Source organism: Lissotriton helveticus, chromosome 3_1, assembly GCF_964261635.1.
Source record: "Lissotriton helveticus chromosome 3_1, aLisHel1.1, whole genome shotgun sequence".
Lineage (NCBI taxonomy): Eukaryota > Metazoa > Chordata > Amphibia > Caudata > Salamandridae > Lissotriton > Lissotriton helveticus.
The window spans coordinates 1,382,981,053-1,383,002,457 of record NC_136061.1 but is presented as its reverse complement, the minus strand read 5'-3'; the positions used below and the strand labels follow the sequence as shown (position 1 = coordinate 1,383,002,457).

Sequence of the window (21,405 nt, the reverse complement as noted above, 5' to 3'; positions counted from 1 at the left end):
GTAATGGTTACAATGCACAAGTTGTTTAGCCTTTAGTATTTCACAGGGATTTTCACTGATCAGAGGTAGTTCTAATTACAGAAAATGTTTGAGACTCCTGGCCTAGATCATGTCACTGGCCTGGATAAGTGATTTTAGGACAAGACAAGGGATAAGGTAAGTCAACAGGTTACAACAAAACTATTATTTATTGGGGTTTTTGGCAGAATAAAATAATATATATATATATATATATATATATATTTTGTTGTAATCTTTAACTAATGGTTGTGATTGATGTAGTACAATTGTGTTACATCAATACAGACAAAAGAAAGTCACACATTTATTTTTTCTGTCATCTCTTGTACCCATCATAAAAAGACCATTTGGAAAGCCATCGCCAAGAAAGAGCAGGCTCTGGGTGCCTACAAGCAAAGCAGGATTCATTGTCCAAAGAGATGGGAGGACCTACGACGCTGGACCAGGAATTAATGAGAAGTCCAGCTCGGACAGTCCTCCCAACGCAGAAAGGGCTAGACTGCACTCATACTCCCACCTCATGGCTCTCATATTTGCTGTGGCCTATCAGAGCTTGATGGGCAGTTGAGAGCCTGACAGCAGCATCAAGGGGGTAAGTTCTAGTTTGAGTTTAACATGTTAAATAAGTATTTTTTTTTTTTTACAGCAAAGAATTTTGCCATCAACATTAAGATTGACGCATGTCCTGCGCACAAGGGGAGTTCATGAAGGTGTAAGTTTTGCAAAATGTGTTTGATGATGTGTTTTGTATATGGATTTGTGGAAAAGGATACCGCCTAATTTCTGTTAACTACCAAAGGACAGGTTTGAGCAGACACATGAATCCCTAAACAAGATATATACATCAGGCTGTTTGATGTTATAAGGGATAGTTGTACCAAACAGGCCACTAGGCTTAATTGTGACAGGTGTGATGCTCCTTCACTATTGTGAATGGTGTAACATTAGCCCTATGATAGGTGACATAGCACAAAATGCACTTATGATACAGTGGATTTTCCAAACGTCAAAATTATAAGTTGGTTTTATACACAAGCAAGAGTGAGCCAAAATGACTAATAACATCAGATAAAATGTCAATTTGTTTTTATTCAAAACATATCCCAATTGTGTTTTGATTAAAAAAAATATTATATAATTCATGGTAAAAGTGACAGATTTGCATGATGTTTTACTCCTTCCCAAATATGCATGTAAGCCAGTCTTTTATTTGCAAAATAATTGTGATAGTCATATAATTTTTGGAAAAACAGACAGGAATGCCTACACATTGGTGACAGAGTTACTCATACCCAAAACCCTTTTTCAGTGTCCCTTGATATGTTCAGATGAGAAATCACTGATGGGGAAAAATGGGATACTTAAAGGGAGTTTTACAGATAGAATATTCCATCACATATATGTTGGAGTATACCATCTGGAAAACTTAATCAGGCCCAACTCATGACTCATTAGGAAAATGTAGAAATTATCACGGTGTGATCTGTTGCATATTGTGAATTGTATTTGACTCTGATGTAAAATTATATATGAATCACTGTATGTAATATTTACTGTGAAGTTGTACCAATTTTTGACTAAAGTGAAAGCCAGCATATTTTGTAAAAACAATTTCACAATGATAAACAAACTTGAAAGAACTTTAGATTTTTAGGAGTCAATTGCGAAAATGTTTTTGTTCTGTACTAAAATGAATTAGAAATGTATCAAGTCTTATGTATCAACTTAAGCTGTAGAAGTCATTTGTCAACAGTGGCGTATCAAGGAGTGGAGGGGGTGCGGTCCGCCGCAGGAATCACCAGCATCCCCCCTCGCTCTTACCTCCGGCTGTCGTGAGAATCGCTAGCATCCCCCCTCCCGATCTTACATCCCACCAAAACATATTTCTTACTTTCTCCTACAGAATACGTATATACATAGTGTGTAATACCTTGATAAGTTACTTCAGTACCGAGTCCATATAATATTTTTAACATGTGAAATATAATTTAATGACATGGAGTAAGTGTTACCATTGTGAAATGCCCAAACAAAGGAAACAGTCTTTCAGTTTTTACAAATATTGGTACAACGTTGTAGTATTTGTTGACACACATTGATTCATAATTTACTTTTTGTGAATGAAAATAATTCAGCTTCTTTTGCCTTGTACACACACACTGTACAAAGGTATTTTTGGTTTATATCCTTATTGATGACATACGTTCACTATTCTAAACAACAAAGCCAAGCATTCAGAGGTGTTAAACAGTCCTGGAGATATCACTTCTATTTACACAGAAACATTAAAACTTTGTATATGCCTTTTCAGCATCATTTGGAGCAGGTGATGGAGAAATTGGCCACGTGGGCGGGGAAGCAGCTGGCCACTGTTTGGACTGGAGAAACCACCGACAGTGATGGACACAGTGGCACGGTGGATGAGGGGACTGACACAGAGGCCACCAGCTCTACATTATCGTCGGAGGGCTCCACAAGCAATCAGTCCCTAGTGGTGGCGGACCCTACAGCAACTGTTCCACCTGCATCCTTGTCCACGAGCCAGAGAGCCCTCCCCACCCAGTTGGTCAAACCCGCCCCTGCCCCCTGGCTGCGCTGAGTAAGCAGGCTATTGATCTCCTATGCAGCATCTCTGTAGGCCAGACTGCACTCCTGAATGCCATCAGGGGCCTTAGTTGCCAAATGCAACAAATGGTAGCATACCTGGTGGCATTCATAGTGCTATGTCTGGCCTGCAGATATAATTTACAGGGCTAACCTCACTGACCGCAGCCTCTCATCCAGCCCAACCTTGTGCTCCAACTCGGGCCTCTTCCTCATCCCCAATTCCCAGCCCTGTCCCAAGCACACTCACTCCTTTGCACACATCCATTCCAACAGACACAAGCAGCTCACCCACACACAAACACACCAAGAAACACAAGCACTAACCCAAACAGCATATAGCCACTACACCCACCACAAGCGCCACACCCACCACCACCACTACACCCACAACCACAAGTACCACCACACATGCCACAACCATTACATCCACCAATACCACACCCACAAGCACCACAACCACTACCACACCCACAAGCACCACAACCTGACCAACCACCTTAACAGCACATTCATCTAAACATACACACTCACACAGAACCACACCTACACCCGCAACACCAACCAAAACTAAATGCACCCACTTACCCAAACACACCCCCAAGTATACAAAACATGTGTCTGGGGATACACTTGAAAAGAATACTGGTACTGGCACTGGCCAACAAACTGTGAGAACTGTGTGTGAAGCGAGTAACACTGAACCACATCGAACATGATGCATGAGGTAATTCAGCTGTGACGTGTCAGCAGGGTGCTCCAAATCCCTTTCACTATACAAAACATACATCAGACCCACGTGCAACTATACAACAGACAGACACTCACATCTCCTACTGCAGCTTTCTATATCTCTGAAACCCAATCCTCGCCCTCCCATCCTGCCGTTTCTCCTTGTTCCCATTATTTATTTGTTCTGGCCTTGACTCCTTCCAAACCCACCTCTCCCAACCCCATACACACCCCTCCCAAAGCCAAACCTACCCTGTCCCAAACCAGCCCTCCCAAACCCACCCCTCCAATCATTTGGGTACCTGCTCTGTGCCCTTTAGATGCCCCTTCCGGAGGCGGTTCCCCTTGGCAGTTATTTAGGAGGCAAGCTACCAATAAGAGCACAACAGTGCAATATGACTATTGTCTGTTATATATATTATTATTTAAAGTTGAGCAATGAGAAAAGTATCTCATAGGTTAACTGATTCAAGTTTGGGACTAACATTGATTTTACTTTACAGGTGTTTAAAAAGTCAACGTTACACGTTGTGTAGTGCAATTTATACATTGTTATATTTCACTTATCCCAATGATGTGTTATTTATTTAAACACACCTGTATGGTAACTTTTTGATATTTTGGTTGATGTCCTTTTTGTGTGTCCATTATTTTTAAGTCAGCTTGCACAAAATTTAGAAATACACTATATTACATTCAGGGTTGTTTCTTTAAATATCTTAAACATCAAAATTTAAATACATCTGTATTGCACATTGGTATGGTATTGCTAGTGAGAAATACTTGAAAACTGCATGAGTCTAGAGCGAAGGTAAACCGACAAGCCAAAAGGTAACCGTAAAACAGGCGCTTACCTTTGATTTCGGCCTCAATGGGGTTGATTTTCTTCATCATTAAGCGGCAGCAGCAGAGGCAGGACTTGGAAAACCGAGTCCATGGTGGAAAAGGAAGTATGAAAGTTAGAAAAAGTGAGTTTCTACCTTATATCTCTTCCAATCTGCCAACTCAGGTGTGGAGGTCTTACCACCACAGTTGCATCGGCGGGAAGGCACATTGTGATTGTCCCAGCTGACAAAGTGGCTGTACTCCCTCCAACAACCGCTTTTCCCAATGGTGTCATCGACACGAGTGAGTAATTCTGATTGAGACGGCTGCACTCTGACGGTCTTTTGTCCATGGACTCACCAGCATCTAAATAGAGCGGGTGGACGGCCTAATAAGCAGATGAGGCAATCCGAAGGTAAAATGACGGCGGGATCATTACTGCCAAGATCTAAATCAGGCCCTAAATAATGTAAAACAAACATCTTCTGTTATCCTCAGGGCAACATAGAGTTCAGAGCCTTCCATGGTAGTTCTGTCTGTTCTTGTTGGGGAAAGCAGGAAAGGTACAGTTAGTATAGCATTGACTCATGGGCATTCCACCTGTAAGTTCTGGAAAATGTTGAAGGCTTTTTATCCATCACACAAATTAATCTTGGCATTACTCATAGTACTTTTAATTCTTTTCTGAGAAAAGTGAGTTGACTTCCAGCATACTTGCTCAGGGGTTTAGGGAAAGCTCATTTCGCAAAAGGGGTCTTTAACTCTAAACACTCAAAACAATAGTTTATACCTGCTGTAGCTAGGTAAGATTGTGGGGAGTCTCTGTTATATCTTTACTGCTCCTATGGTAATTTGCAAAGCTCTGCAGAACTATACAAGCACGTACTTAGAATGCCACGTATTGGGCAGAGCAAGCTGGTGTGATGGTTCAAGATCATAATCAGAATCATGATCTCCTGTTCCATTAAGTGGGAACACATGCTCAACTTCTTCCGCCTATTGTTGCTCATAAATGTGTAGTTCCTGATTTCAGATCATATGTGCATTTAGGAAAGCCCCCATGTATCACCTTAAGAGGATATATTCTTTAACTTGATCATTAGAACTTAGTCTGCCTTTATTGCAGCCTTTTTTTAATGGAACAGGAGATGCATGCTTTAACATTCATTTTTTTGTGCATTGTCTGTATATCAGATGACTGTGAGTGCTGTTATGCAGACAATTCTGGAGTAAGACAGCCTTGAAACACCGTTGATATAACCAATATGAGACAGTTGAGAGTAGTAGTCCGAAGACATATGAGTCAGGAGTAGAAGCAAAGAAAGGTTATTAGCCACAGATTTCATATACAACTGTAATAGAAGCTTTCGTACAGAAATCCTGCGGGGTAACTTACATTTTGAGGCCTACCCAGAGCTTCTCTCAGGCTTATCCTCAGAAAGGTTCCAGGAATTTCAAAACAGCTTTAGTTAACCAGATTCCCTTGCTTACTATTAGAGTTGTGGATGTAAGGGAGACTTTGAGGAATTTAGTATTTTAGCTGACTCACTGAATTCCACTCATTAAGCAGCATTGAAGTAACCGTTATTGTGTTCTGTTGCCTGACTTGATATCAGTGAAAGACCAAGAGTGGCTGAAATATTTGTGTGGAGTGAGTGTTGAGAGCACAGAATTGAGTAAAATTGTCAGTTTGTTCACCTATATATTCACCAAAGTATACTGAATCACATGTGATTTAAAAGTGAAGCAACTTAAATTGCACAGTTATACTGAAGGAAGCATATTTTGTTGGATAGTTATGTTTCTGATGAATACTTGTGTCTGTGGATTCATCAGCTTTTGAATCTTTTCCAGGCATCAGTCTAGTTCCGGAAACTTGAAAAAGTTCTCCTGTGCTGATAGGTGTTTCCTGTGCTCCATCTTGGCTCTAGGCTCCACCCCGAATATGATGTCATGGAGTTGTGTAAAACACCACCCTGATGCACTGACGTCAGTTACTTTTGTATGTACTCCCAAATACATACCTGGAGTTGCCTCCTCAGTATGATTCCTGTTGAAGATTAATTTTTGCAATTTTTCAGAATGTCCCCATCAAACATTTCAGGGTTTAAAATGTGTTGCTGTCAGAACAAGATGTCTCTTCCAAAACCGTGTGACATCAGTCTCCGATGCCTTGGACCCAAACACAACTACATGGTGTGTCTGAAGTGTGATCTCATTCCAAAACCATCAAGCCATCCTGCACAAGCTTGAGTGAATGTCAGGCCTGTCACCACTATGAACCCTGGTCTGCTGCAAGTCATGCCCCAAGTCCAGCCCCGGCTCAATCAGCAAGTCTTTGAAGAGGCCGGTTTCAAGGACAGGGACAGATTATCTAGGGAGAAGCAGAATACGTATTGCAAGAGAGGTTCTTCAGCTTCTCTATTTCGATCCAGATCAAGGGGTTGATCTTCTTATAAGATGTGTTGTCATTTCTTGGCTCCAGCCTCACTGTTAGCTATCAAGGTGGAGATGAACCTGGTTGATCTTGGCTCTGGAACTCTTTCCCAGATATTCTAGTGCCTGGTGCTGACTCGCACTATTTGCAGCATTTAGACAGGCGATGCTGGTCTCTGGATGAATACTTTAGCAAGCTAGATGGAGTGTTTTGCTCTGAAATCGTGTGCTACAACGATGATGATTCCCAAAAAACACAAGGGAAACCCTATTCACAGAGAACCAGGGTAAGTACTGTGTATCAAGAAACAGCGGTTCTTGTGGCAAAGATAATGAAATATAATGATGATATTAATGCGCAATGGCAATGAGTGATGGGTCATAAGGATCCAACACAACTGGGGACACTAAGCACTTACTGTTGTATATACTTGCAAAAAAATGTTGGGGGGAAATAATTGATAAAAAGTGTAAATATTCAATCGCACTGTATTCGGCCTCCTCTTTGTCTGATATCCATATGACCCAACACTCATTGCCATTGCGCTTTACTATTATCATTATATTTCATTATCTTTGCCACAAGAACCGCTGTTTCTTGACACACAACGATGATGATAGCATTGATTCAGGCTACCTTCTTCCCCCTCTCTACTGGGATGGATGATATTGACTGACTGGCCATGCAGATTACCAGTAGCCTGGCTTTTGACAGAGGTGGATCTGGGAAGTCTTTTGGGGACTCCTACTGAGTGAGTTGCCTCATTTATAGTTGTTCTCTTTAAGTGTTCAGAGGTCTTTGAGTTGCTTTTGGCTTAGTAATTTTACAGATGACATCTCTGAAGCCACCGAGATCAACTGCGGCGTACCCAAGGGCTCAGCCCAACGCTGTTTAACATCTACATGGCACCGCTTGTCCACGTGGCCCGACAGCACGACCTTAACATGATCTCCTATGCCGATGACACTCAGCTGATCATCTCCCTCACCAAGGACCCCCAAACCGCCAAAACCAACCTCCACGAAGGAATGAAGGCCGTCGCCGAATGGATGAGGAACATCCGACTGAAGCTGAACTCGGACAAGCTGGAGGTCCTCATCCTCAGATCCACCCCTTTGGCCTGGGACGACTCCTGGTGGCTTACCGCACTGGGAACAGCTCCAACACCCACCGACCACGCACGCAACCTAGGGGTCATCCTCGACTCCACCCTCTCCATGACCAAGCAGGTAAACGCCGTCTCTTCCTCCTGCTACAACACCCTCCGCATGCTCCACAAGATTTACAAGTGGATCTCCACCGAAACAAGAAGAACGGTCACCCATGCCCTCGTCAGCAGCATGTTGGACAACGGAAACGCCCTATACGCAGGAGGCTTAGCCAAACTCCTGAAATGGCTTCAATGCATCCAGAACGCCTCTGCTTGCCTGATCCTCGACATCCCTCGCCATAGCCACATCACACCCCACCTGAGAGACCTGCACTGGCTCCCCATCAACAAGAGGATAACCTTTAAGCTCCTCACCCATGCACACAAGGCAATCCACAATACCGGACCAACGTACCTCAACAGACTACTCAGCTTCTACACCCCCACCGCCAGCTCCACTCCGCTGACCTCGTCCTCGCCACAGTCCCCCGCATCTGAAGAGCGACCTCCAGCGGCAGATCGTTCTTCCACTACGCCACCAAGACCTGGAACACCCTCCCCATCCACCTACGGCAGACCCAAGACCTGCTGACCTTCAGAAGACTCCTCAAGACCTGGCTTTTCGAGCAGTAGCAGCATTCTCCCCCCCCCCGCACCTTGAGACCCTCACGGGTAAGTAGTGAGCTTTACAACAGCTATGATTGATTGAATAATTAAACCGTTGCTCCCTTTCAACAATGTGTTGATGGACTCCGTTTTAGTTGTGTGGAACAAAATGGTCCCTGCCTCTACAGTGAACCACTAAGATGCCCACTGCCACATCCAGCTCCCGGGGCAAGTGGATCCTGCAAATTGTGTTGCAGAGTTACTCCCTACTGTTCCTTGAGACCATCCCCAAAATGACTGATGGAGGTTCACATGTCCTTGTTGCAGCAGGAAGTACAGGCTCTTTTGACTGAAGAAGCCACATTGGAAGTAGGCCATGGTTGTTATGCCTGCTTCTTCCTGGTGCTAAAAAAAGGCAGTGGTTGTCAGCCCATCTTGCCCTCTTAATGCCTTCTTATGGAAGGGAAAATTCAAATTCACTGTGGCCCAGATCTGGTCTGTCGTTGACCCTTGAGACTGGATGGTGGCGTTGGACCTTGAGGACACCTATTTGCATATCCTCATTCTGCAGGCTCACAGACGCTACTTGTGGTTCACGGTGGGCCAGAAGCATATTCCGTTTACCATACTCCTCTACTGCTCTTTGGCCTTAACAACACTCCCCTTGTGTTAAAGTTCAACCTCTAAAGATGTGCTGTAGTAGTTGCATCACATTTTAAGAGGTTTGGGATTCCAGTATTCCCCTGCTTCGACATCTGGCTTTTGAAGGCGAGCTCACCCAAGTAAGTTGTCACCCATCTCCAGACTATGGCGAGTCTCCGCTCATCATTAGGTTTCACTGTCAATGTGCTGAAGTCACACCTGACTCCTTTCCCTGAAGTTCTCCTTCATCTGAGGCATTCTGGACACAATGCAGTTTGGTGCCTTTCCATCGGAGTTGAGATCCAGGACATTACAGCTATGATCCAGAATGTTAACCTTTGTTCTGGATCTCAGTGAGGATGTCTCTAAGGCTGTCGGTCTTGCTGGCCTGCATCTTGCAGGTCAAGTATGCCAGAAGACATAAGCTGGCTCTGCAGTGGGATCTGAAGTCCCAGTAGGAGGAGCAAAAGGGAGATCTTTCCGGCATGGCCCAGATTTCGGAGGAGACTGCAGAAGGTTTGCCAGTGGGTCAGTGGCAGACCCGTCTCCTTACCCCACCCAGTGCTGACAGTGGTGACCAAAGCTTCATTTCTGGGTTGGGGAGGCCATTTGGGAGAGGTGAAGATGAGACATCTGGCATCTGGCTGTGGCCCAGCTCTTTATATACCTTCTGGGGTGCACAACATCCATTTGGCGTTGAAAGCTTTACTACTTCGGTCCATCAAAATTAAGCTGGTACAGGTGCTCACAGACAACACCACTGCCATGTGGTACTGCAACAAGCCAGACAGAGTGGGGTTATGGACCCTGTGCCAGGAGGCTGTCTCTGTGGACGTAGCTGGACCAATGTGATTTTTTTCTGACAATGCACCACCTGTCTTTTTAATAATAATAATAATAAAGGGGTTTATAAAGCGCATGGTGACACCATCTCGGCGTGTCCCCGCGCTGTGGAGATAGAGACAGTGCCGAGGCAACAAGACAGAATCTATAAGGTGTAAAGATAAGTTTTTAATAGTTTTCTGAAATTAGTTTCTGTTTCTGCTAACCTAAGGTTCACAGGGAGTAAGTTCCATTTGTTGGCAGCTAGCACTCTGAAAGAGCGGCCTCCCAGTTTAGCTTTTTGAACACGGGGGATTTTGAGTAGGCCTGTCCCTTTAGAGCGAAGTGCTCTACTTGGCTCATAAGTGCGAGCTAGGTCCTTAAGATACTGAGGAGCTTTGTGCCATATAATCCTATGGCACATTAAGAGTGCTTTGAATAGGATCCTTTTTTTTATAGGGAGCCAATGTAGAGCAGCAAGAGTGGGTTTAGATGCTGCTCTTTTAGGTAATCTCAGGACCAAGCGGGCTGCAGCGTTTTGAAGTACCTGCAGACGCCTCAAGTTTTTTTCAGTGGTTCCCAGGAATAACACATTGCCATAATCTATACGGGAGGTCACCAACGCTTGGATCATGGTTCGTCTAGCCTCTAAGGGAAGTAGGTCCAGGGTGCGATTGAGAGTTTTTAATACCCCGAAGCATTTTCCCACTAACCTGTGAATATGGCCATCATATGATAATTTGGGATCGACCCAAATACCCAGGTTCTTAGCTTCTTTACAGGGAGTAGGCAGTGGTCCAAGACAGTTAAGCCACCAGTCCCCCGTCCAACATGAATCATTTCCTCCTATCACCAGTACCTCCGTCTTGGAGCCATTGAGCTTCAAGCAGTGGTGGTTCATCCAACCTGCTAGGTCCTGCATGCAGGCCTTGAAGTTGGCAGCTGCAATGGTTGGATCTTGGGAAAGAGAGATCAGCAGTTGGGTGTCGTCGGCGTAAGAGACTAATTCTACACCGTACGATTGCACCACATCTGCTAAGGGCGCCATGTAAAGATTGAACAAGGTGGGGCTCAGGACAGAGCCCTGAGGCACCCCCTGTTCTAAGGTTATGCTGTCTGAGCAAAAGGATCCCCGCTGTACCTGAAAGCTACGATTTGTAAGAAACGCTTTCAGCCAGCCCAGCGCCGACTCAGTGACCCCGGCTTTGTTTAGGCACTGTAGCAAGATGGAATGTGCTACAGTGTCAAACGCAGCACTGAGGTCCAGCATGATAAGTGCCATGGTATGTCCAGCGTCTGCTCCTTGTCGTAAGGTTTCAGTGGCTCTCAGAAGGGCAGTCTCCGTAGAGTAGCCAGGCCGAAAGCCAGACTGAGAAGCGTGAAGGAGATTGTTCGTTTCCAGATGGGACACTAACTGAGTGTTAGCCACTTTCTCCGCCACCTTCGCTAAGTAGGGTAACAAGGAGATAGGTCTTAGGTTTTCAAGGGTATCGTGGCTCACATTCGGCTTCTTTTTGATCGGAAAAACAATTGCTTTCTTCCATACTTCCGGACGTTTGGCAGAAGCAAAGGAGACCTGGAGCACATGCCTGAAAAACGGCTCCAGTACAGTCAGGCTCTCTCCTAGTACCCTAGGAGGAGCTGGGTCCCGAGGGGAGCCTGATTTGATACTTTTACATATGCTATTAAGGGTCTCTGGAGGGGGGACCGTGAAGCATTGTAAGCATACCTCCACAGAGCTAGCTCCTTCCCTTTCTACAAAATCATGTCCAGATGTCATGTTTCCAGAGAAAGTAGCATAGATGTCTCGTATCTTACCAGAAAAGTAGTTGGCTATTTTATTACATGTTTCCACTGAGTCGTTTTGGGAAGTGTTATCATTGGCTATTACTGAGATCTCCTTGAAAATTTTGAAGAGCTCTTTAGAGGAATTTTCTGCTTCCCCAATGCGGGATTTATAATGCATGGCCTTGGTAGTACGTATTTTGATGTTATATTCCTTTTGTGCTTATTTTATAGTGGGTTTTAATTATAGGGCAGAAGTCTAAGCGCCATTGCCGTTCTAACTTTTTACAGATAGATTTAGCGGCCTGTAACTCGGGTGTAAACCATGGGGCGGTTTTCTTTCTGCTATTAACTCTCTTGATAGTTCGTATTGGGGCAGTAGTGTCTAGGGCAGTTAAGATGCGTTCCTCTAACCTACTGTATGCGCTTTCGCAGTCCATGCCCCCTGGCTGTCCCCCTAGCTCAAGTATATTATCAAAGGTTTCTTGTGAGAAGTTTTTCCATTTACGACATTGGTAACGGTTATTATTGTCCTTTTTAATCTCAGGCTCTGATATCAGAATGTGAAAAGGAATTAAAAAGTGGTCTGACCATGGTACCGGTGAGGATGCTAGGACTTTCACTCCACTCCAGTAGCCGAATACAGGGTCCAACAGGTGACCATGTTTATGGGTGGGGGAGCTAATTTTTAAGTCAAATTGTAGGGACTGTAGCTCTTGCCTGATGTACTTTGCCTCTTTATCTAGTTGGTCGTCAAAATGGACATTGAAGTCTCCTAGTACCAGAATTCTGCTTTTCCTTATAGCTAAGTGGGCAGCCGCTTCCACAAGGCTAGTAGTGAAGTCATAGAGCCTGCCTGGGGGTCTATAGACAAGAATACCCGATACAGAGTGTTGAGGCCCAAGTATAATTGTGAATAGACCCGCTTCACAGTGGTCAATCTGCAAGGGTGATAGAGAACATTCCAGCTGAGTTTTTTATCGCAATTGCAATACCTCCGCCCCTCCCCTCCTTCCTATCCAGTCTGGAGAGAGAATAGCCAGGTGGCATGGCTTCTATAATTTCGGGGTCGGAGTGTTCTCCTAGCCAAGTTTCTGTTAAGAAGAGTATGTCCAGTGCTTCGTCTTCAAGTAGATCACGGATCTGATTACTATGTTTACTAAGTGATCTACAATTTAGCAATCCTCCTTGTATCCTTCCTTTATCTAGGTCTTTAGTCGGTTCTCTAGCAATTGTAAAAGGGCATATGGGGCAGCTTCGAAGAGATGCCGCCTCCATCGTGTGCCAGCAGGGTGCATTAATCGACGGACATAGATCTAGCAATACCTGTCTTCCATATTGTATGTGGGAGGACCCAGACCAGCCAGGGGTCGTAGCCCCATGCCCCAGTCGGCCTCGGACGGGCGCAGACGGGCTTGACTTTGGCTCGACTTCGGCTCGCTTCCGGCGCGCCCGCTGCACGCGTCCGCTGCGCGGTCGCTGACCCACACACATTTATGGAAAGGCAGGGGCAACTAGAGCGCTGACCTTGCAGCCCTGAGCCCGGAAGTGCTGGGCTCCTCCTCACCCTCCGCATCAAGCACCCAGAATGGACGCGGCGGACCGGGGCGGGAGTATAATGAGTGCGTGATCACAGAGCTTTCAAATCAGCCCACAGGTGAGGTGCAGTCAAATTATAAAATTACACACAAGAATTCACTGTGAATATTAAAATTAGCATCCAATCGCTAAAGTTAAAAACGCTCTACATTCAGCGCTCGCAGTGCAGCTCTTGTCATACAGCGCAAAGCAGATAGAGTCAGCCACTGCCACCGGCTAGACTCGTCTCCACCCCGCGGCTGCGATTCTACTGACCTTTTATCCTAAAAACACATACAGCGCAACTAGAGCGCTGACCTTGCAGCCCTGAGCCCGGAAGTGCTGGGCTCCTCCTCACCCTCCGCATCAAACGCCCAGAATGGACGCGGCGGACCGGGGCGGGAGTATAATGAGTGCGTGATCACAGAGCTTTCAAATCAGCCCACAGGTGAGGTGCAGTCAAATTATAAAATTACACACAAGAATTCACTGTGAATATTAAAATTAGCATCCAATCGCTAAAGTTAAAAACGCTCTACATTCAGCGCTCGCAGTGCAGCTCTTGTCATACAGCGCAAAGCAGATAGTCAGCCACTGCCACCGGCTAGACTCGTCTCCACCAACGCTTTAACGGACGAACTAAGCCATTGACACCTAGCGGATTACAAATTACCTTTACACCTAGAGGTGGTATATGGTCTTTTCCACGAGTATGGAGAACTCTGGCTCGATCTTTTTACCACCACAGAGAAGGTGCAGTGTCAGCACTTTTACACGTTGGAGTTTCCAAGGCATCTTTCTCTTGTAGACACATTTCATATACAGTGGAACTCAGGACGCCTGCACACCTCCCCACCAATACATCTCCTGCCCTCAGTTCTGAAGAAGATCAGGAATGACCGAACTCAATTCAACCTAGTGGCCTGAATTGGGCACGTAGAGTATGGCATCCTGAACTCCTGGGCATGAGCATCTGTCCTTGGATCAGGCTGCCCTTTTGGTAGGACCCCCTGTTGCAGGAAGGCAATGTTCTGCAGCCAAACCTGCACAACCTTCACCTCCTTCTCTTGCAGATTGAGCTGTGGCAGTTGAGTGCCTTTAATTCCCCCCCTCCCACCCAAGTTGTTGAGGTCATCTTGGCAGCCACTCTTCTGTCAACCAAATCTATATACGTATGTATTTTGGGATAAGTTTGTGGCCTAGTGCACTTCAAAACAGATCAGCCCACTTCATGCCAAGCTATCCAAAGTTTTTATGTTAGTGTTGTCCCTAGCCCAGCATGGCCTTGTTTTGGGCACTGTTAAAGGGTATCTATTGGCGCTTTCAGTCTTTTTGCGGTTGCTTGACCAGCCCTCATTATTTAGGTCAGCTGTTGTGATGCGTTTCCTTAAAGGGAGGGTTGCAATATGCGTTCCCCCTTCTCCAATTGTTATGCCCCAATGAGAGCTGAAGTTGGTTGTCACATTCCTCATGTGTTCTCCCTTTTAGCCTATACACTGTTGTTTTCTTTTGCTCCTTACACTCAAAACAACTTTTCTTGTTCCTGTAAAATCGGGGAGGTGTGTGAGCGAATTGCAGGCCTTGTCTGTCAGTCCGTCTTTGACCATTTTCTACCAAAACAAGCTGGTTCCACTGGCATGATCCTTCTTCCTTCTTAAGGCTGTGACTCTCTTTAATGTGGGTCAGAACAGCACTCTTTTGGTTTTCTTTGCTCCATCTCACCCTTCTAAAGAGGAAGAGACTCCACTGGCTGGATCCAAACCGGGCTCTCGGTTTTTATTTTGATTGTACTAGAGAACACCATGTGGGCAATCAGATCCATTTATTGGAGCAAGAGAAGGATAGCCTGTGCACAAGAGGACCATCTCTTGCTGGATCATGCTCTACATCAAAATCTGCTATGCATTGGCCAAAAAGCAGCCCGCCGAGGGTTCAAGGCTCAATCTACAAGAACCAATGTTGCTTCCACGGCATTGGCACGAGGTGCCTGTCCTGGACATTTGCCAGGGGACTGCATGGGCACATATGTTCACAAAGCACTACTTTCGAGATAGTCAGGTTCGTCAAGATGGCCATTTTGCCTTATGGTCCTACCGGATTTTGATTTAAGCCCTTCCGCAGACCCACCACCCAGGAGGTACTGCTTTGGTATCCATTCAAATGGTGAGGCATCTGCATTTATAATTCTCTGTCAGAAGAACAATTTACTTACCATGGTTAATACTCTTTCTGGTTTAGATGTTATCTAACTGCAGATTCCACGCCAACACTTCTGTCTGTGACCTGCGGTCTTTCATTTTATAAGATCCCATCTTGAAGATTCACACACTAGTCATGATTGATCTGATATTGTCTTTGCATATGGGAGCTTGGGCGGGTGGAAAGAAATTGATGTTAGCACATGGGTGGCACCTAAATAGGCCTGTGCTCATCATATCCGTCACGGAACGACATAGACGTGGAGCCATCAGCAACACCTGCCAACATTAATGGGTACTTCTAAAGCTTTTCTGGATTCGATCTGACACCTGGGAGAAAATTCAATAGGTGAGGATTTAGATTCAAGTCTCTACCAGAAAGAGAGTTACCTAAGTTAAGTAACTTGTTTGTTAGTACAGACAGCTGGTTAACGGGCACAGGCTGGATGAAACTGCCTCCTACTATTTCGGCATATTAATGGTTGCTATTGCTGTGATCACTAATGAAGGATATTGGGAGTGAGTTTATAAACAGATTCCATGATTTTCAGTTAAAGTGAAGGTGATAGTTTGGGTGGAGACTTTTGGCTATTGCATCACTATATCGGGGTGAAAAGCCATCTGAGGGATTAGGTTTGTGAAGTGTGGTTAAACGAATAGAATGTGGGAATCCTGGTCACACGCCTGATTGGCTGATGCTTCAAAGTATGTGGGAGGCATAATCGGGTGCCAGACATTTGAAAACAAATACAGAAATACTGTTTCATATCATCATAATTTAGGGTGCTGCCGGTGCGGGGCAACACATTGTTGGAATGTTTGCTGGTCTGATGGCGCTCAATGCTTATATGTTACTGTGATCTGTGGATTGAACCTGACGGTTCTATACAATATTGTGACAGACTCAGGTGATACAGTACAAATTACATTTATCAAAGCTCCTTTTACAATTGCCATTATCTATATACCAATGTGAGCATGGGATCATGAAGCAGCTTAATTTGATGTTGTGTGAACGACCTACACTGGTACTTTAATTGCGAGCAGTAGTACGAGTCCAGATGAAGTTTCGTACTGGAACGAAACAGGTTGGCTTGCTGGGCTGAGTTGATTTTCGAAGCTTTTGATTTCTGATGTATGAATAAAGATAATTTTTCTTCAATACAAGATTCATGGACTTCTTTCGACCATTCATCTAACACCACTGCTTCATAAGAATCTCCCTGCACCTTAGGATCGATTACAAATTATTAAGGACTTATATTAATGTGCAGTATCATTGAAATGATTGAGTGCTTTTCCCATTAGTTTTGGTGTTCAAAATTTATGGTGAGTTTTAGTTGGTGTGCCAGGGATTGGTAGCGTGCAGTGCTATTTATAGTGATGCTAAGCACGCTTTTAACAAAGGCTTTCAACATAAGCAATCTTCTTACTCTAAAGAAGACGTTCAAAAAGCCACTTCCTCAAGTGGTCCAAACCAGACTTTAAATGACATAAGCTGTGAGTCTAATAACTATTTTGAAACATCATCTTGAATGAAGTAAGCCGTTCTTTAGACTAGTTTCCTTTGAGATTGACGATCAAGCGTACTGTTATTCTACAGGACTGTGATGTTCAGAATGTAAAGCCAACAATGACCTGTACCTTTAGTATGGCCTTCTCACCCTCAAGGCTGTAATTTTAACACTATGCTGTGCCAGTTCTTGACAGTCAAGTTAAGGAAATGCAAATATAGTGGGCTTCTTCACCAACAGTGCTAAAATAATTTCAGTATAATATTGTTTTAACTGCATTTATACCCCAATAACCAGTAAAGCAAGCTGATACACCACCTCTTATAAATATAAAAACTGTTAACTAATAAGTGGAAAAAAAACTTTTGAAGACTTATTTTAGAGCAAAAACTTGTTTTCCTCTTTCAGTAGAAGTTGCATTTGAATTGTACTTTACATTGATGTGCATGTAAATGTAAAATATATTTCATATAGAATCTATGTAAAAAAGCAGCACTGATTTTATTATTTTATTTTGGGCAGGCTGAAGTCACATCAGATGCAACCAATCTTCAGTTTTTAAACCAAGCTGTATCAGCTTGCCTAGAGAATCGAGGAAGAGCGAATGCAAAAGAGAAGCCACACAGACAATATAAGGAGCCAATCCCAATGTTATCCATCAAGAAAAGGAAACTGAGTGGTGGTGACTGTATGGATGGTGGTGCATCTTTGCATGCAGTGCTCAAATATTCAAATTTGGATCTGGACCAGTTGTTGAAAATGTCTCCGGGATTAAACCTTGTTCCAGCTTTGCCACATTTAGATTCTGATATTTTATTTGTATGTCAACTCGCCAAAACAGCAGAAGAGCCAGTGCATGGACCAAATGCAGATGAGAAGGTGCCGGCTGGTGCAGATGAGAAGGTGCCGGCTGATAACACTGATTTTGAAGGGAATCCCAGTTATTCTCCAAAGACTATAACAACAAATGAAGTGCTTGACTGTTTGGTTAATCCTCAAGTAGTCAGTTTAATGGCTCGTCTCTTGTTGGAAAGGCAAGGCTCCTAACTTGAAGTCTTGATTTCTTTTTCTTTTACACACTTATTACTAATAATTTAACTCTTAGTATTATTTCCTTTAAACTGACATTTAGTCTCGTATTTTTTTTAAAGAAAATGAAAGAATGTGTTCAATATCCATTGCACCATGAAATATTGATGGTCCAATATTTGAAGGCTCAAAGCATGAAGTAGACAGTCATAAACGTGTAAACGGCTGTTCAACAAGTTCTTAGACCAAATGTAAATGGTACGTTTAAGAAAACAGACCAAACCCTACAAGAATTGTTTTTCTTTTTTGATGAAGAGGCATTGCATAATTTTATTTGGGGCTAAAACATTAGAACTATCATTAAGGTACGTACTATTTTTGTCTCTAAAAGATGGTAAGTTGAGAAATGTTTTCTTAACAGACAGTATTAAATGGATACAAATAAAATACGCATTTAACAGATGAAGTTCTTCCTTTTATGTGTGCGAAATGTAAGATGCTAGAGAGCTATCCGTTGGTTTATAAGGGGATGGGGTAAACCACCAAGGCACCATGGTAGTTCCCAAATCAGGATCTCCTGAAAAATGCTGTGGGTTGTAAGACTATACAATTCAAGCGTACAAATCACTAAACTTCATTTAAAATGTTCACAGCAGTTAATTGCTAAAGGTGTTTTTTCAATAAAACCATAAATAAAATGAAATCGCTGAATTTTTCCTCTAAATGTCTAGAGTCTCATATAGCCATACAAGTCCTGAGGCACAAATCAATTTACAAATACATCTGTTCATAATACTTTACTTCATATACATTCAGATTGAACTTTGCATTGTGTAAAGAATGATCTTGAGAAAATTCGTCAACACAGTGTTTTGATGGGTTTTAATCTGTATCAGCCAATTTCCTCAGGAATTAGTAATTTCACGGTTTAATGAGGGCAAAAATCCAGAGTTATTTCTCAAGCAAGGATTGCAACAGCTGAAAGCAATAAGTGCACTGATGTCGGTATAATTAATATTAAATTGGGTGCATCAGTTCACCAGAAAATATTTCACAGATGCCTGTCCAAATGTGAGTGTATTCAAAATAAATTATAATGCACATATGGGGCATTTTGGTAACATTATACCATGGAAACTAGAAATGTATAGATTTTGCATGGTATTCCCTTTTTAAATGACTGATCAAAGCACAATGGTCTTTGAAAAATACATGGTTATTGGTTGAGCAGGGTGGAAGCCCTACTCGGGAAACAACCACAATTCTTGTCAGGATGAAGCACAAAAGTCATTAAATTAACTTGTGCTTTGCCTTCTTGTAGCTTGAATACACAAACAGTAATAAAGTGAATACACTACACAAGATGGAGTAAAGTTTAATAAATAAAATGATACCAGAATGACAAAAATGCAATCAGTAGTCCCTGAGATTTTCATTTTTAAAGTTTTAATAGATATAGCACAAAAAAACCACAAAGCGCCACTTGCCATTGTTTGATTATGCTAGACCGGGAAACAGTCACAAGTTCGCGCAATTGTGATGGAGTGAGGATCGATACAATAACCATGTGACTTCTTCTTAAACAGATACCTTCCCAAAGACGGAGCGAAGGGTTACATTTACATGCAGGAAGACGCGAAGAGCAGGGAGAGTGTTGCGGATGGCTGTAGAATGAAGACAGGCTGGATCCCGTGTGCTGTTGGCGCTGGAGCACAAAGAGCCAGTTGGTTTTGCAGGCAATCACTGCTGGAGCTTTGCAAATCTCGCATTGCTAGCTATTGGTGGCAGCTGATGAGGTGCAAAGAGGGGTTCACTGAAGCTTTGTATTAGAGTCATCAGAGATGTCAGAGTCTCGACACGCAGCAGCCCGTTTGTGGTCTCAAAGAGCCAAACCTTTAGGATTTCACCTTTCTTTTGGAGAGAAGCTCAACTGATGCCAGCCAAGGATCCAGGCCCTGGGAGACGCTTCTTGGGGATCGGGAACTTACTCCAGCAGAGGCCAACAAGGCTTAGGCCAGTCCAGTAAAGTAGGTCTGCTGGGCAGTTGCAGGGAGGCCTCTGGAGCTTACTGTGTCTCTGTAGATCAGACGAGATCAGCCAACTTGTAGTCACTTAGGTACAGTCTTCCTTCTCAGAAAGAAGGGTAGTCCTCAAGCAGCAGGGTAGTCCAGGGGGGCAAGGCATGCCTTCATCTGTAATGTCTACAGGTCCAGGAGGGTACTGAAAAGTAGCTCTGGAGGTCCAATATGTATACCTGGTGTCTGCCTTTGAAGTGGGGGATTCCCTATACTACTCCCCCATCTAGTTCTTGAAAATTCTTTTCTTCCCTTGTCAACTCTTCAATAAGTTTGGGGTGACAAAAGACTACTGTCAGATTCCTTAGTGTGTGCTGGTGGCAAGCCCTTTGGAGTGCAATTCTGGTGGATGGCCCATCCTGCCCACATCCAGTCCCCTTTTGTGTCACTATTTGAGAGGAATACACAAACAGCAAAAGCAGAGCCATTTAGTCATGTGACTCCGGACACTGGCAGAAGGCACAAATGGTTAGGACAAGAAAATTTGTTTGATGAGTGGCGCACACATCATATGCTTCTAAATCAATTTTTTTAATGTGATTAAATGAAGCGTGCAACTGCCTGTATCCCTATATGATAATAGTAGGGGTGTTCAGGACAAATTATGCCTAAAAGGTCTGTGTGCACTGCTGGGTATATTCAGCATACAGGGTCAACAACTGAAACAATAATTGTACAATATTTCACCATGCTGTGTACACCCATATAAGACATTTTCCACAACAAATTGTTTTTCAAAATGATTGATGTATTCAAAACAAATTTTAAACAAAATCAATAAAAGTATACAATGGTGCCATCTGCTCCTTGTGTCTGAACCAGTGAATTTCTCCCCCGCTCCTCTGGACTACTTTTGCTGCCCTTCTCAATCGTGTTGGCTTGACACCAGATCCCATCACCATGCACTTCACGTTCAGTGGGAGAATGTCTATTCACCCCACTGTAGACACGAATGTAAGGGATTGGCTCTGGAACCAGACGGCCATCCTACCGCTCTACTTCTATAGTTCCCATAGAATTCAGGGAAACCTCGCCCATTCATTCAACCCCGGGCATTCAGAATCAGGCCATACTTCTTCTGGTCATGGTGACCGACATGGTCTCAATAGGTTTGTTTGAGACCTTACTATCAGGCTACTGCTCAGGCATATCACTTTGTGTCCTGATGATGATCCCACCACCTTAGTTGGGATCTAAATGTCGTCTACTTCTGCATCTTGAATCCAAAATATTTAATTTGAATTGTATAGAAGTTAAAGACACTATTTTTATTGTGACTGATTGTATTTTTTTCATTGAAGAGTCAGTATGTATGTAAAAGCCTGAGGCTTGGAAATCTGTTGATGTCCAGCCTTCTTTCTTTGTCCTGATTTATAATTTTTTTAAA

The 21,405-nt window shown here is 43.6% G+C and overlaps 1 protein-coding gene across 4 annotated transcripts in view; it reads left to right on the top strand.

Annotated features, from left to right (window-relative positions):
- HSPBAP1 (HSPB1 associated protein 1) overlaps positions 1–18,654 on the top strand; it is a 1,313,039-nt gene extending 1,294,385 nt beyond the window's left edge. For all 4 annotated transcript variants that reach the window (XM_078682025.1, XM_078682026.1, XM_078682023.1 and 1 more), the window contains one exon: positions 17,437–18,654. In XM_078682025.1, coding sequence (XP_078538151.1) covers positions 17,437–17,961 — 525 coding nt within the window. In that variant the 3' untranslated portion in view covers positions 17,962–18,654. The remainder of the gene's footprint in view (positions 1–17,436) is intronic.
- The last annotated feature ends 2,751 nt before the right edge of the window (positions 18,655–21,405 follow it).